General features: G+C 53.8%; 1 protein-coding gene across 1 annotated transcript; it reads right to left on the bottom strand.

Annotated features, from left to right (window-relative positions):
- Positions 1-916: 916 nt before the first annotated feature.
- Positions 917-13,686, bottom strand: AIF1L (allograft inflammatory factor 1 like). The gene is made up of 5 exons (XM_075519777.1): positions 13,520-13,686; positions 8,446-8,512; positions 5,410-5,451; positions 4,051-4,213; positions 917-2,359 (listed from the first exon to the last, which is right to left on the bottom strand). The coding sequence occupies exons 1-5, from the start codon at positions 13,595-13,597 to the stop codon at positions 2,272-2,274; spliced, it is 438 nt and encodes a 145-aa protein (XP_075375892.1). The 5' UTR covers positions 13,598-13,686; the 3' UTR covers positions 917-2,271.
- Positions 13,687-13,922: the final 236 nt, after the last annotated feature.

Here is a 13,922-nt window from a genome sequence, read left to right as displayed (position 1 = left end):
TTTCTTTCCTCGCTCCCTCCTGCCTCAAGTTCGGGGAGGTTCAGCCCCCACTCAGAGTGCCAGCACAGGGGGTGCATCACCTTAGCACTTAGCCCTGTGAGGACAAGGACACGTTGAGAAGGGCTGTCTCCTGCCCTAGCAGGTTGTACTTCTCTTTTCCAGGACCCAAAGGACAAGGATTTCCACAGAGACAAAAGAAGTGATAGCTTTGGGCAGTGACCTGAAATGTGGCAAACCACATCCAAATTTCCCTCATGTAATACGCTCCCTTTATTTTCTAACTGAACAACAGCTTTAACACACATACCCCAGAAAAGCAGGTGCATTCCCAGAGGCTAACAGGCACCAGAAAGCAGACACAGGGCTCTGATCTAAGGGCAATTCCGTCCTTTTGAGGAACACATGGAAAAAGCATACCCAGTTATTCCCCCAGGAAGCCTGGTCTCCATTTTGATAACTCACATCAGACAAGAACCTCAGGCAATTGCTTCAAGAGCAGAGAGGATGAAAAAAAAAAAAAAAGTCTTTCAAGAGAAGCATTACAAGTGTCTGCTCTTGATAAACAAGTTACTCCTTAAAACAAGCACCACCACTTGCTTTCTTTCAGTAAGTCAAAAAAAAGAGACAGTTTTCAGGAGGTGGCCTCTGCATTTCATAACACAAACTCCATGGCATTCAGTCAGTTATTACAGATAAAGATCAGATCAAGACAGTCCAAACCTATCTCTAGGATCTGTTTAAGGGTTTATATTAACAGACTTGGAAACCAGCTCACTTAATCTGCAACCAGTCATATGAACCAAGCTTCAGAGGAGCTAAACTAAATACACTGACACACAGTGTAGCTTCAGAGGATTTATTTTCAGTCCTTAAAGTAGACTGGTGCTGCTTTTGCTCATAATTTTTCTCTCTATTACAGTTTTGGTTTTCATGCAAACAGTAGTGAGAATGTTTTGTTTTTATTTAACAGTGCAGCCTTTGGCAGGAACAATCAGCCTAGTAGAGTTAATCATCTGTATTTCCTTTAAAAAAAATTATTTATTAAACCATGATTTAAAAAAATGTTAAAAGCTGCCAAGAACATTTAAGAAAAGAGCAGGGAAAGGGCAAAGAGCAAACATCTGGATTCCAGAAATTGCGCATAGAGCAAGAATCACGGTAGTAACTAGAGTGTGGATAGCACAGTCCCAGCTACATCTGGATCCCAGCTCATACTCCACACTTACAGCCATTCTTATTTTGCAGACTTGAGGGCTTATTCATCAGGGAAATGTACGCGATAGCCCCAGGGGACCAAGCTGAAAGACATACAGGGAGGTCTGCAAAAATGAGAGGGACAGAGCAGCTGCGTGAGGACAGATCCTCGTCCGCAACTGGTCTGGCAGGGCTCACAGTTTAGTCACCCAGCTTCCTTTCACCTGAAGGTTTAATTTTCCCTAGGCCTTCCTGAGGGGCTGCAAAGGCATAACAGCAGGCTTGTTTCTACACTCGATGGACAGGACAACCACCCGTTCAGAGGTTATGCTCCTGATCGGATCCAAGTAGAGATTTATCAGGAAGGGGGCCCCTAAGGTAGCTTTAATCATCCTCACTTGCAGTAGCTGGTGTTGGACCCACTGAGATCTGACTGCAGGATGAACCTACAGAGAGGACAGAAGCTGTCCCTGCAGTCAGCCATGCTCACCTCCAAGCCTAAAGGCCCTGCAGGCAGACCTCTGTGTCCATGCACCTTCCCACGTTCACCTAGCACGCGACTAGGCCACAGAGGTGGGAGCCTGACTTGTGTTTTGGTGAGGTCAGGAGGGGAAGAACTAGTCCAAAGTCAGGAAGCATAGGATGGAGCAGAGAAGGCACTTATTTCTTTGCACCCATGAAGCTGTTGTCAGGGGCTCTGCCAGAGAAGTGCTCAATGTCTGGCAGCAAGGCCCTTCAGGAACCTCTTGTGACAGGCACAGCTCTGAATCCATATGCTGGGAGGAAAGTAGCTCCTCGTCTGAGAAATGCAGGAAGGGCAGAGGAAAGAGTAAGATCACAGGATTATTTTTTTTGGTCTCACGTTACACTTGGTGCTACAGCTTCTGTCTAACAAATCAAGTTGGCTAAGGGATGCAGCAGAAAGATGCGAGCTGGGGGTCTCCAGCTTCCCTTGCTGTTCCTCTAAGGCAGGTTAGCCGAAAACTAGGACTGTCCACAGTAAAGAGTAACAAAGCACAGGTAACCTCTGTTACAGACCAGCAAAGCAAACAGTGCCAATTTTTCAGCCTGTCCCCTTCAAGGGAGGCTGGCTATGTCTCTCTCTGGAGGCGGCCCAGAAGGTTTTGGGTTGCTTTCATTGGCTTTTCCTTCAAACATCATGACCCTGCAAAACACAACAGATAACATGAATGAAAAAAGCAGGTACATCTTTACTCATCATTGGGGGTGGGATTATCTTATCTGCTAAAAAATAGCATCTGCCTTCTACGCAAAGGGCATCTGATAATTAACAGAGGAGGGAAAGACAACAGAGGGCAGTGCTGCCAGCCTGGCAGGCAGCTTTGCTTTTCCAGGAGCTTCTAGGAGTAGGTTCCCAAAGCCCCTGCTGGTTTTCCTCTCAGAGCCCAGAGGATTAGCACATTTTATTTAGACAGCCACTTCCGAAATCCCCTGGGCACACACTGCACGCCAAGTGCTCCTGATGCGTAAATACTGTCCCTGGCCCACCTTGTACATAACCACACAGCAGAACATTCAAAAGCCAACGCCAAACAAGCAACAGCAATAACAGCCAGGAAAGAGGGCAGAGACAAGGAGCAAGGCACTGGGTAGAAGAATCCCAAGCATTTTGCAACCACCAGCACTGTCTTCCTCCCTGAGGACTGCAGCTACGCTGGGAATGCCAGCTGCCGTGCTGGATCAAAGGACTGCACTGCTCTTGGGACGAGTTTTACATTTCTGCTCCTGCTCTAAAGAGTCCAACAGACAATGGGGCATCTGTTAGCAAAAGAAGGGACCCATCTGTGAAAGCTGCTGCAGTTGGGAGGAAGGATGGAAGATATGGGACAGGCTGCAGGCTCAGCCTGCTTCTGTGGAGAAAGAAAGGTGGAACGGGGGTGTCAGAAGTCTGTGTGTGCTTGGAAGAGGAGCATCCCAACACACAGACACAGGGCACTCAGCGGGGAGAGGAGAGACTCATCACCAGCAAGCATGTACTGGCTTAGAGGGACCACGTGAGAGGTGGGAGCAAGAGCCTTCCTCCCAACCTGCCCTGAAAGCTGGCTGTGTTTCTAAAGCTGCCTTCAAAAAGGGGTAAGGGGGATGGAGAGGAGCAGCTCCTATTCATGGTGGTTACAGACACAAAAGCAGGGCCAGCCTCTGTGGCTGTGAAAGGAAAAGCCAGGCTTCAATGGGGTGGAGATGGAGCCAAGCAAGTGTTCGGAAGCCATTTGTTACAGCAGGACTTTCAGAGCCCTGTCAAGAGGGCAGAGGGGGCCGTGGGAGGCTAGTGCTGGCAGCCTGTACCACAGAAAACCTCTCCCAGCACAAGCCAGCTGTTTCAAGCACGTGTTCCATCTCCACTACTGCCCATCTCTCCAAAATCAGGCAGCGAGGGAGCATCCTGCAGGAAACAGGAGCCAGCCAACTAGTGTTGACAGGACCATCGTTCACCCCTCAAGTCCTGCCACCATTCACAGGGGAAGCCTGTGTCCCCAAAGCCAGCAGGGGCCACAGGGAAGAGATGGGAAGAAGTCCCACAGTGCTGAGTGCCTGCACACCCTCAGGAAAGGGAGAGAATCGCTCCGTACGGAGCACGTGGGAGGAAGCCTGTGCTAGCATGCAGCACGCAGCTCCGCTGTCGGCACTCGCCACTGCTCAGCCTAGACATGGACTTATACACCCCCTCATGCCTCTTTGCAAACTCCCCCTTCACAAGGGTCCTTGTCTCCCCTCCACGAACACCAAGCATGCACAGCTCCACCTCCACCAGGCAGAACAGCTTCTGCTTCCCGGCTCCCCCAACACGCCAGCTCAGGTCCTGCGTCTCCCCGGCTCCCTCCCAGGGACACTCACAGTTTAAGCACAGCGGAGCGTTTCCCAAGCATCACGTTGACAAAGTCCTGGTACGAGATGGTCTCGCTAACCCCTCCAGTCACCTCAGAGATCATCTTCTTCAGTTCTAGGTGAGTCTTTGGAGCCCCCATCTTCTCCATCATCCTTTTGACAGACATCAGATCTGCAAGAGCAAGGCAATCAGTGCTGTCAAGAGGTGACCACACCGAGCACAGACCAACCCCAGGGATACAGGCATGAGTTCCCACCTCAGACCACCTCACTTGTGGATTCCGAGGCTGAGAGCACTAAGCTGTTGCTGAAAGCCAAGAAAAGCCTTCCAGTACAGCCCACTGCTGTACTGCCCAGTACAGACTATCACTTCCCATTTGTGCAGCTCAAGATAAAAGCACCACACACGCAGAAGAGGGACAACGCTCCAAGTGCTCCAGAGACAGGTGGGGACGCTGCTCTCTAGCTCCGAGCGTGGTGCCAAGAATCACAAGGATGGGGAAGAGGGAAGCAACGCCAGGGTTAAAGCCGGAGACAAACAGGCCATGGGGAGCGAGTGCGCCTGCCCATCGCCACAGGCCACTTCCTTCCATTGCTCTGCCGCCCGCTGAGACCTTCGGGCCCCTTCCCTCCCGGAAACGGCAGCGCAGCCCTGAGTCAGGCCTCCTCCAGCTCCCCACGGGCTCTACTTCAGCTCGAGGACTGGTGGAGGAGGGGAGCGAGGCAGCAGCCTCCTGGAAGGGCACAGCATGCGAGTGCTTACACTTCAGTGTCAGCTTCAGGCCTGCAGAAGGCTGGACCTTTATGTAACTGGTGCTTTCTGGGCTCAAACCGGGGCCGTTCAGCTGAGCCAGACTCACACCCAAGTCCCCTGCTTCCCTCCGCTCCCCTCCCAGCAAAGCAAAGAGCTTCTCTGCACTAGAAGTGCTCATGGTTTTATACAGCTTCTGCCTCAAGCCAGGCAAAACCCAGGATTGTCCAAGCCCTGCAGATTCCCAGCTCTGGAAATGCTGAGGATTGAGAAGAAGGCCTCAGTGGAGAAACAGGGAGAAGAAAAAAAAAAAAGCATTTAGAGCAGAAAGAAGTGGAGGAGCTAAGCAGGACTGAGGAGGAGAACAGGACTGAGAAGAGCTTAGATCTTGAAGCAGGTGAGGAGAGACTGAGAAAGCTGAGAGGCAGGGGCTGGAAAGCCAAGGAAGCCCGTGGCTGGCAATCAGGATCCAAGCAAGGCTGGAGATGGGAAAAGCTCACAGGTTTTCCTCCTCAGTAACACGAGTGCAGAGGGAAGCAGCAGATATAGCAGCAGACACTGCCTCAGCAGGCTGTTGCTCTTCCAGCCCAGCACCAGCATCCCTCAGAGTCACTCACCAATCTCGCCTTGGTTGTTCAGGTCAAACTCCATGTACTTCTCTGGAAGAGACACAGAAGCAAGTTAGCAGGACGCTAGAGTGGGGGCTATGCAGGGCTTTGGAGCACTGCCTGCTTAGAGCAACGAAATACAAGATTCGGTGGTAAGATTGATATACTGCTGCATGCAAACAGTTCCAGTTGCAACAGAAGGAGACCATCTCAAAACCTGGTTTTAGCAACCTTATCTCAATTCCAGGGCTCTAGAATTAAGTGCTCTTTAATTGTGGCTGCTTTTTATTTAAGCTGAAGAAAAACACTGGCATGAGAACAAGGTATCAGCTACCCATGAATAGCGTTAAAAGGCTTCCAGCCAGAAAAATAAAGCTCTGGAACAGCCTCCCAGAAGGAGTAGCAAGAAAAACAAAACCCTGAGCACTCCCAAAATTAAGCTTGATCGGATTAGGAGGGGGATTAAATGACGTGGTTGCCTGCAATAGCAAGGGACAGACTCTACAGTCTTCCCAACGCTGTGCTGCACTCCCAGAGCAGCACCGGCCAGCAGAGATGCTCAAGGACCACATCGAGAGGGCGAAGGCAAGAACATGCCTAGGAGCAGTTATGCCGGAGCAGGCTGTTTGCCCTTCCAGCCTGCGGTCAAACATTGCTGAATTGGGCAACTCCAGCATCCTCAGAGAAAGGCAGAGCCTGCTCAAGAAGGCCTGGTTAGCTTTGCAGGACAAAAGCTGGCATGCCATAACAGACAGAGCACTGATTTGAGTCAGAAAATCCGGGTTTTAGTCCTGTGCTGCTTCTGACCTTTGGAGTGGCACACCTGTGCTTCCTCCCTGCCTCCCCCTCCCTTGCTAGCTGTGCCCCATTTAGACTTTAAGCTCTTCAGGCAAGGATTTGTCTGTCTTACAAACCATACAGCTCCTAGTGCCGCAGGGGGCCCCCCATCATCTCAGTTCTGCTAAATGAGAAGAGCAAGATGCCTGCTGCCACCATCCATCCACGCTGAGCTGGAGAAATCTCCACTTGCCTTGCAGTCAGCACTCACTCCCCAGAACAGCCTCAGAGGACTCAAATTGAGAGCTTTCCCCAAGGGAAAAGACCTTTTGCTCCAGGGACACCAGCAAGCAGATGAGCGTGAACAGAGCAGTGGCAGGCTAATTTAAGGAGCCAAAGGGAAGAGTGGATATTTCACACATCGGAGCCTTCCCAGGACCTGTGCTTCTGAAGGACAGTGCTGGATTAACTGGACCGATGGGCAGCTACAGGCAGGAGGCAGAGGAATGGCTTGGCATGTCTTCACCTGGGTCTCAGCTGGTGGGTTACTACTGTCAGAAGCTGACCGGGACAGACCTACGGGAGTACCAGGTACAAGCTGAAGCTGTTCATGCTTCAGGCAGGAACAAATGTCTCCCTTCAAGCATTAAGCAACCGATCCTAGATGGAATTGGGGCTGTCACACATGTGCTTAGGGGCCAAAGCGATGCTTGATGTGGAACTGGCTCTCCCCACACTCTGCCCCATCATAATGGCCTTGTGCAAATGAACCGCCGCCTCCCTGGGCAGGGGTCAGGCACCCCAGCATGTGCTCGGGGACACAAACCCTGCTCTGCCATGTCCTTGCCCAGCACATGTTTTCTTTTCTTCTCAGCTGACGCTTAGCCAAACGCGCGCAGAACAGAGGCAGCTTTACATCATCGTGCTCTGAGCCTCAGCTTGCACATTCATCTTCCCCTCCCATCCCAGCTGCAGGGATTTGGCGGGGCAAAACCATGCGTGGTCCCTCCCCTCACAAATGCATTTACACAAATACTGCACGGGGGCTTTTCAGGCCCGGCTGGGGAGGGCAGTGGGAAGGAGAGCAGAGAAGCAGCACTCCCCCCGTCATCACACAATGAGTCGATTGTTGGAGGAGCCGGAGGAGGCGTTGGAGAGCGGGACAGGCCACGGAGGCAAACTCACGAGGCAGCAGGAGGAGATGCCAAGGGCTCTCGTTACAGGGAATTCTGCGCCTGTGACCTACAGTTGCAATGTTTGAAGAGCCCCAATTGTGATGGGAAAAATAACGCGGGGCTGCAGCCAAAAGCCAAAACCATACAAAAGGCAACGGAGAAAGAACGGGGAGCACAGGAGGCTCCTCTGTCCCCAGCAGGCTAAAGGATCACAAAAACCTAGCCAGATTCTTCCATGCTGGATTGCAAAGCCAAAATTCAAAGGGAAATAGCAGACAACGCCTGAAATGGAAGCAAGGTCAGGCTTTATTTGGTTAGAGCCAGGCTGAGGACAAACCTTGAGAGCACTGACGCAGAAGGCATGTTTTCTCAACTGCCTTCAGCCACTGCTTGGAAAGGAAGTGGATGCACCCAGAACAGTCCTGCCAAATCTTGTCCTGTAACCACTTTGGGGACAAGCTCCAGAAGACCCCAGGCTTTTTCTCTATCCCCCATCCCAGCAAACAGCTCAAACCTAAGCCCCAGATCTGCTGACCCTCTGGAGTTAGACAGGCTTTGGCCAGGACTAGAGACACATTACTGCTGTTGCTTCTGGTACCAAGGGGCTCAGAAAGGACCAGATCAGACTGAAGAAACTTTTGGGGAGAGAAAGGCCCCAGCTCCTTCAGGAAGCAGCTGAGACCTCTGCTCTGTGGGAAGAGGTCCTCCTACTGACTGGGGAAAAAAAAAGTCCGGCTACTGCATCGTCCATTATATCGGCTAGCTTGTCTAGGTATCTAGACAGAAACCATCCTCCTCTGCTGCTCCCTGGGGTTTTGCCCACACAGCAGGTTTTGCAGCAATAGCAGCCGCCAGGCAGGATGTCTGCAGGGTGACATGTCCCTGCCCTGCAAGTGAGGGAAGCACAAAGGCTCGTGTGGGAAAACCACCTCTCCGGGGAGTTTCACTGGGTCCCACAAGCAAGGGGGAGGCATCCATCCCAGCTCAGTCACTTGGCAGAGAATCTCAGGCTGGTAAGATCCAAGTGCTGAGGAAAATAATCTATTCAGAGCAAATAGGCTGAAACAGGACACAGAAACCCTCCAGTTCTCACCTTTGAACACTGCCAACTTCTCCTCCAGATCTTCTTCATCACTGAACTTTGGGTCACAGAGAAATTCCTGAAACAGAAGAAAAAGAGTATCCCCAAGGTTAAAGATATAAAGGAAAACACCCTAGAGAATGCAGCATTACCCAGAAGACCTATGCAATTCCCAGAGAGCCACATCTGAGCAATAGTGCCAGGAGGCTTGAAAATGGGTTGAATCGCTCCACACCTTGTCATTAACATTCCAGTGCAAGGGGGATGCCTCTGGTGTCTCAGATTTCCCACCAACAGCTTGAGGGAGGACTGGACCCCATGTGCCTTTGGAATAACTGCATGAAACTTCTTGCTCACCCAAGGTTTCAGCTCCCCATATCTCTGCTTAAGCATGCACAGCACATGGATCAGACACCTATTCCCAGCAAGGTCTCCTATTCCTTACAAAAAGCACTCTGATCTCAGAGATTTCAAACTCTTGGATAAACTCTGAGGGCTAGGAAATAGAACAGGCAAAGTTTGCAGAACATCACGCACCCAAGAGAGAACAGGTATTTTGGGGTAAGGAACAGGCTCTCACTCTCTCAAATTGCCTATCCATTTTTCTCCCTACCCTGCTCAGGCTGGAGAGGAAATCCTGGGTCAGTTCTGGTCACTTGTCCCTAGTCCCACCTCAAAAACCTTCAGATACCCAAGAGAACAGACCACAACTTGCACAGCCAGCTCTCCTGCTATGCCCTGCCAGCAACACCCCCCTGCAGCTGCGAGCAGCAGGGTCTTGCTCCTGTCTCTACCCTCCCACACCGCCGAGCTCCAGCAAGCCCAGCACAGCTTAATGACTCGGTCTGTGTTCAGCAACAACACCACATTCTTCAGTGCCGAAATCATTAACATCTGCACAGCTTATGCACGGCCTGCCCAGGATAAAACCCCTCCAGGGGTTAGAGTGGATAGAGGGCTGAGGCTGTTCCCTACTCTGGGCATGTGTTCCCCACCACTGTTACCCATGCTCACAAGGAAGGCAGGAGTGGGTCCCCAAGAGATGAGGATCTCCGGCACTGGTAATACTGGGGCAGCATCATTTGTGATTAATGAGACATGCACCCCCCCAAAGCAGCCCCATCTGCAGACACTAGGGCATCAGGACTGCAGGAGGTCCACACAGCCATCAGTAACCCAAATGCCCTCCAGCCTCCAGAGCATGTTCTCCTTTCTTCCAGAAGGAAGATTAAAACCAGCTCTCCCCAGGTGCTATGAGCTGTGCCAGTTTGGCTTCCAGGCCAGCTCCCGCAGCACTGCGGCCCCAAGCCGATGCCTGGTTCCTGCTGCCACAGCCAGCCCCGAGCCTTTCAGGCTCGATCGCTGCCTGCCACCCTAGCCCTGCAGCACATGCTCCGGGCCCCTCCAGCCCCCACACCTGGAGTCGCTCCCTCCTTCCTTGCTGGGACAGAGGAGCCTGGACCTGCCCAGGGAGTCCAAATGCCTCAAACCTTCACTGCCAGTTAACTACCGCTTTGGCAAGTCCTTTCTGTGCAGCTGACCTAAGGTTTTGTAGGAAGCCCACTAGGACAGAAGTGACTGTCATCCCCTCCTCCCGTCTCACAAACTCCAGATGGGACACCAGCGATCATGCCCACTGAAGTAGCGTGACACAGACTTCCCTTATCACCATGGTCACCAACTCAAATTGAGAGCTGTGGTGAAAAGCAATGTTCCTGTTCCTTCTTTCGTTCTCTTTTGCCAACTCAATTTCATTTATCTCAGTTATTTCTACCCAGGGGTATCGTTTGCCAGCCCAACACAAAGGGCCCAATTCAGCTTTGAGACCTGGGCTCAGCCAGCAGCAGAGAGCAGAGTAGTGTTACCTACTGCCATTGCCACTGAACCGCCTCTGTAGAAGGAACTTGCCAAATATCAGAGAACCAAAACAGGGCCAGAGCATCTCCTGGCCACCACAGGTCACAGCTTCATTCCTGCCCTGCAGGAGCAACAGACAGCTTCCACGTACCAGCAGGACAGGGGACACAAGAGCAGAGCACAGTATTTCTCCAGGAGCAAGACGCAGCACAGAAATGGTGAAGACTGAAGAGAATGCTATATCCATACATCACAGCTGAGGGACATGTGCCCAGGGGTCCAACAGCCCCCAACAGCATGGTATGAGAGCAGGATGGGTGACGCTGGGCACACACCTAGGACCCAGTCCCCTTGCATTTCAACTGGAGGGGAACTGGACAGCCCACCAGCGTCACAGCTCTGCTCCAGACCAAAGGAAGCAACAGGAGAGCATATTTCAAAGGTATTCCACCCTCCACATTGTATGCAAGCCAGGCTGTGACTGTGATAAGGCAAACACGCACAATAGCACACAGGAATTCAGTCCCCAGGGCCAGTGACTCAGACTCAGCCCGAGTGGCTGAAGTTCCTCCTAGAGCTCTTTGCTAAAGCTCCCATTTTAAGGGGCATGTTCTATTAATAAGAACTGCTTAAAAATAAGCCCCAGCCTCTCCCCCGCTCCTGTCCTGAACAGCCTTTCTTGGGCAGAGAGACTTCTCTAAGCCAATAAATTCAGCCACAAAATCCCATCTACCTGCAAGACAACCTGAGCAAAGCCAGATCCTTCCTCACTCCCCAAAAAGGTGGCTCCAACTGGCAGACCAAGCTCTCACTGGGCTGTTTAAGTGCTCGATGCCAGCCACCCTGCCTGCTGGGGCTGGGAAGGGGCCGAGGGATGCTCGTGCCTGCCCTGGATGGGAGAAGCAGGCACCTGCTCTCCGGCAAGGCTGAACTCCTTCCCCACAGCCCAGCGCATTAGAGGGTAAAACTAGATTGAAACTAATCTGTGCTGGATTAGACTTGCCACCTTGATGCACGAGGCTGAACAATGTGATCGCCATTCCCCAGGAAGAGGGAAACAGCCAAGAGGGGATCCCAGAGGAGCATTTCAGGCTGGAAGAGAGAATTCAATAGTAGGACTCAGCTGTCCTTCAGCAGCACACGTGCACTCAGGACATTGCCTGCCAAAAACCCCTATCCCAGTGAGAGCTCTGGGGTAGAAATCATCCAGGAAAACAGGGCTGGGAGGGAGCTAAGTGTTAGGATGAGACAATGAGATTAAGCCTGATAGGAATTTGGCCTGATAGGTTTTATTAGGAGCACTTCACTGGTTTGCAGCCCTGGGGCTCTTCAGGGCTTGGGAAACCCCCTCCCTGGCTCCAGCCACAGTATCAGCCCAGGTTTACAGATCAGCTCTGTGTCAGCGGGAGGTGCGAGCCGCTTCGCTGCATGCCCGCACACAGCAAACTCCCCCACCGCTGCCACGCAGAGCTGGCAGAGCAAGCAAAGCACAGCAGCATGGGGTTTGCTGCTCAGAGCCACTACAGCGCAACGGCTGCTCAGGATCCATGGGCAGCTGCTACCCATGCTATCTGCAACTTGATTTCTAGCTGCTTAAATCCCTTCTCCTAGCACTGAGCCAACACACAGGGCAGCAAGGACACAAACAAGCAGCTCCCACCACCATCAGCGGAAAGTTATGTAGCTTGTTTCATTTTTGTCATCCAAACCTCACCCAGAGAAAAAACCTGCCCAAAGTGATTGCTACTTAGAGGACAGATAGGAACCTGTCCCCTGCGTGGGAGGAAGAAGAGCCCCCAGCCGTGGGGCACAGCAGTGGCACACCAGCAGTGACCCAGGAAGCACAGCTTCCCAGACTCAGTCCTACAGCTGAAGGATCACCTATCCACCCTGTGCCCGAGCGATGCTGGAGGACGGCTCTGAAGCAGCAGAAACCGCAGCAATAGGTACAACACGCTCCCTTCCTCCCCAGCCTAAGGGTCAACACCACCTTGGCTATGGGGGACGCGTCAGACCCACCTACGCGCCTCCTTGGCACAAGGCGTGTCGTGCCTGCCTTCCAACAGCAGGTTTCAAATGCTCCTTTTTAGCCAAGTGCTCTTATTCTACACCTTATGCCGCAGCACCTCTTTTTCTACTCTTATTCCACAGCACCTCCTGGTTTCTAATCACGTAATTCCCTCTCCAGTGACCTACGTAAACTTCACCTCCGCTGTCTCACCCCTGCCTGGAGAAACATATTGGCACTTTTCACTGCCCAGTTAATGCGAGAGCAAGGCAAGCCCACCGTCTCCTCCAGGCTCTCACCTTCTGCAGCTCCGATTTCTCCACCTGTAACACCAAGGGGCCACCGGCTATATCAGCAAGTGACCACCAAACCCACCTAGAAATGACCCTAGAAATCCCATCGTTGATTGTTTCAAGGTTAAAACCTTCTTTTCACCCTCAGAACCACTCTTGGCCAGGAGGGATGCCAACAGAGCTGCTCCCGCAGGCCATGCCACGCACAGGACGGGGCAAGCCCGAAGCTCCGGGGAGAGGACCTTGCCTGACCCCGGCACGAAGGGCATGCAGCCTAGAGTACTTTTGCACTAATCCAGGAGCTGCCATTCCCCCTGCCCAAGGCTTACGAGACATCCAACGGTCCTGAGCTCCCCATTCACTTGCTACAATTAAAAACTAGAAAGGCTTGAGTCAGCTCTTCTGAGCAGCAGAAACTCCTCGCTCCTGGGAGGAGAGATTGAAGCGCTGGATACAGCAGAGGGGAGGCTGAAGTCCTCCGGGAGAACAATAGCTCCTATTCTTGCTGGAGCACGTTCCCAAAGGGACTTTCATGGCAGCCGGCCACCGAGCACCCACCGGCACACGGCGGCCCTCCCGGACCCGCCCTCCCGGACCGGGCTGCGGGGCGCTGGAGGGGGGGGAGCCGCCTGCGAGGGCAACACCGGGGCGGAGGGGCTGGCGAGCAAACCCCCCGCCGAGCCACCGCCTGCCTGCTCGAGGGGGATTCCCCCCCGAGGGGGGCACAGCTCCACCTGCCCCTGCCTTCTCCCTCCTCTCCCCCGCCCGGCACCGCCGCAGCCCCCAGCCCCGCCGGGCGTGGGTCAGCCCCGGCACGGCCGCCCCCATCCCGCACCTCCGCCCCTCGGAGCCCTCCGCCCGGTCCCCCCCGGGCTGCCCCCGCACGGGTCGGGTCGGGCGTGGTCGGGGGGGGCGGCCCCAGCCCCACCTTGTTGATCTCCTCCAGCCGCCCGTCCTGCGGGGCCCGCCGCAGCCCCCCGCCGCTCGGCCGGCGCGGAGCCGCCATCTCACGGAGCCGCCCCGCGCCCGCCGCCGCCTTAAGTAGAGGCGGGCAGGGCCGGGCCGGGCCGGGCCGTGCCGGGCGGGCGGTGCGGGCCCTCCGCCCCCGCCGTTAACCCCTTCCCCGCCCCGTCGCCGAGAACGGGCGGCTGAGGGCGCCCGCCGCGCTCCGGGCTGCTCCTCCGGGGGCGGAGGGGGGGGCAAGCCTGGTACCCGCGGGATGCAGCCGCTCGGCAGGCTCTTGCTGGAGACCTGCAAGGTCCCGAGCAAGGTGGGGAAGCAGCGCAGCGGCAGCGCTGCCGGTCAGCTTCCAGCGGCCGAGCCCCGGCCGG

Source organism: Mycteria americana, chromosome 17 (assembly GCF_035582795.1).
Source record: "Mycteria americana isolate JAX WOST 10 ecotype Jacksonville Zoo and Gardens chromosome 17, USCA_MyAme_1.0, whole genome shotgun sequence".
In the NCBI taxonomy this organism is placed as follows: domain Eukaryota; kingdom Metazoa; phylum Chordata; class Aves; order Ciconiiformes; family Ciconiidae; genus Mycteria; species Mycteria americana.
This window is presented reverse-complemented; position numbering and strand designations above follow the sequence as displayed.

Bases quoted from the DNA above. Each gene is read 5' to 3' on its own strand.
- AIF1L (XM_075519777.1), bottom strand. From the start codon at position 13,597: ATGGCGGCTCCGCGCCGGCCGAGCGGCGGGGGGCTGCGGCGGGCCCCG. The intron at 8,513-13,519 runs GTGGGGCTGGGG...CTTCTGTTTCAG, and splicing joins GGCTGGAGGAGATCAACAAG to GAATTTCTCTGTGACCCAAA. The intron at 2,360-4,050 runs GTGAGTGTCCCT...TGTGTTTTGCAG, and splicing joins CGCTCCGCTGTGCTTAAACT to GGTCATGATGTTTGAAGGAA.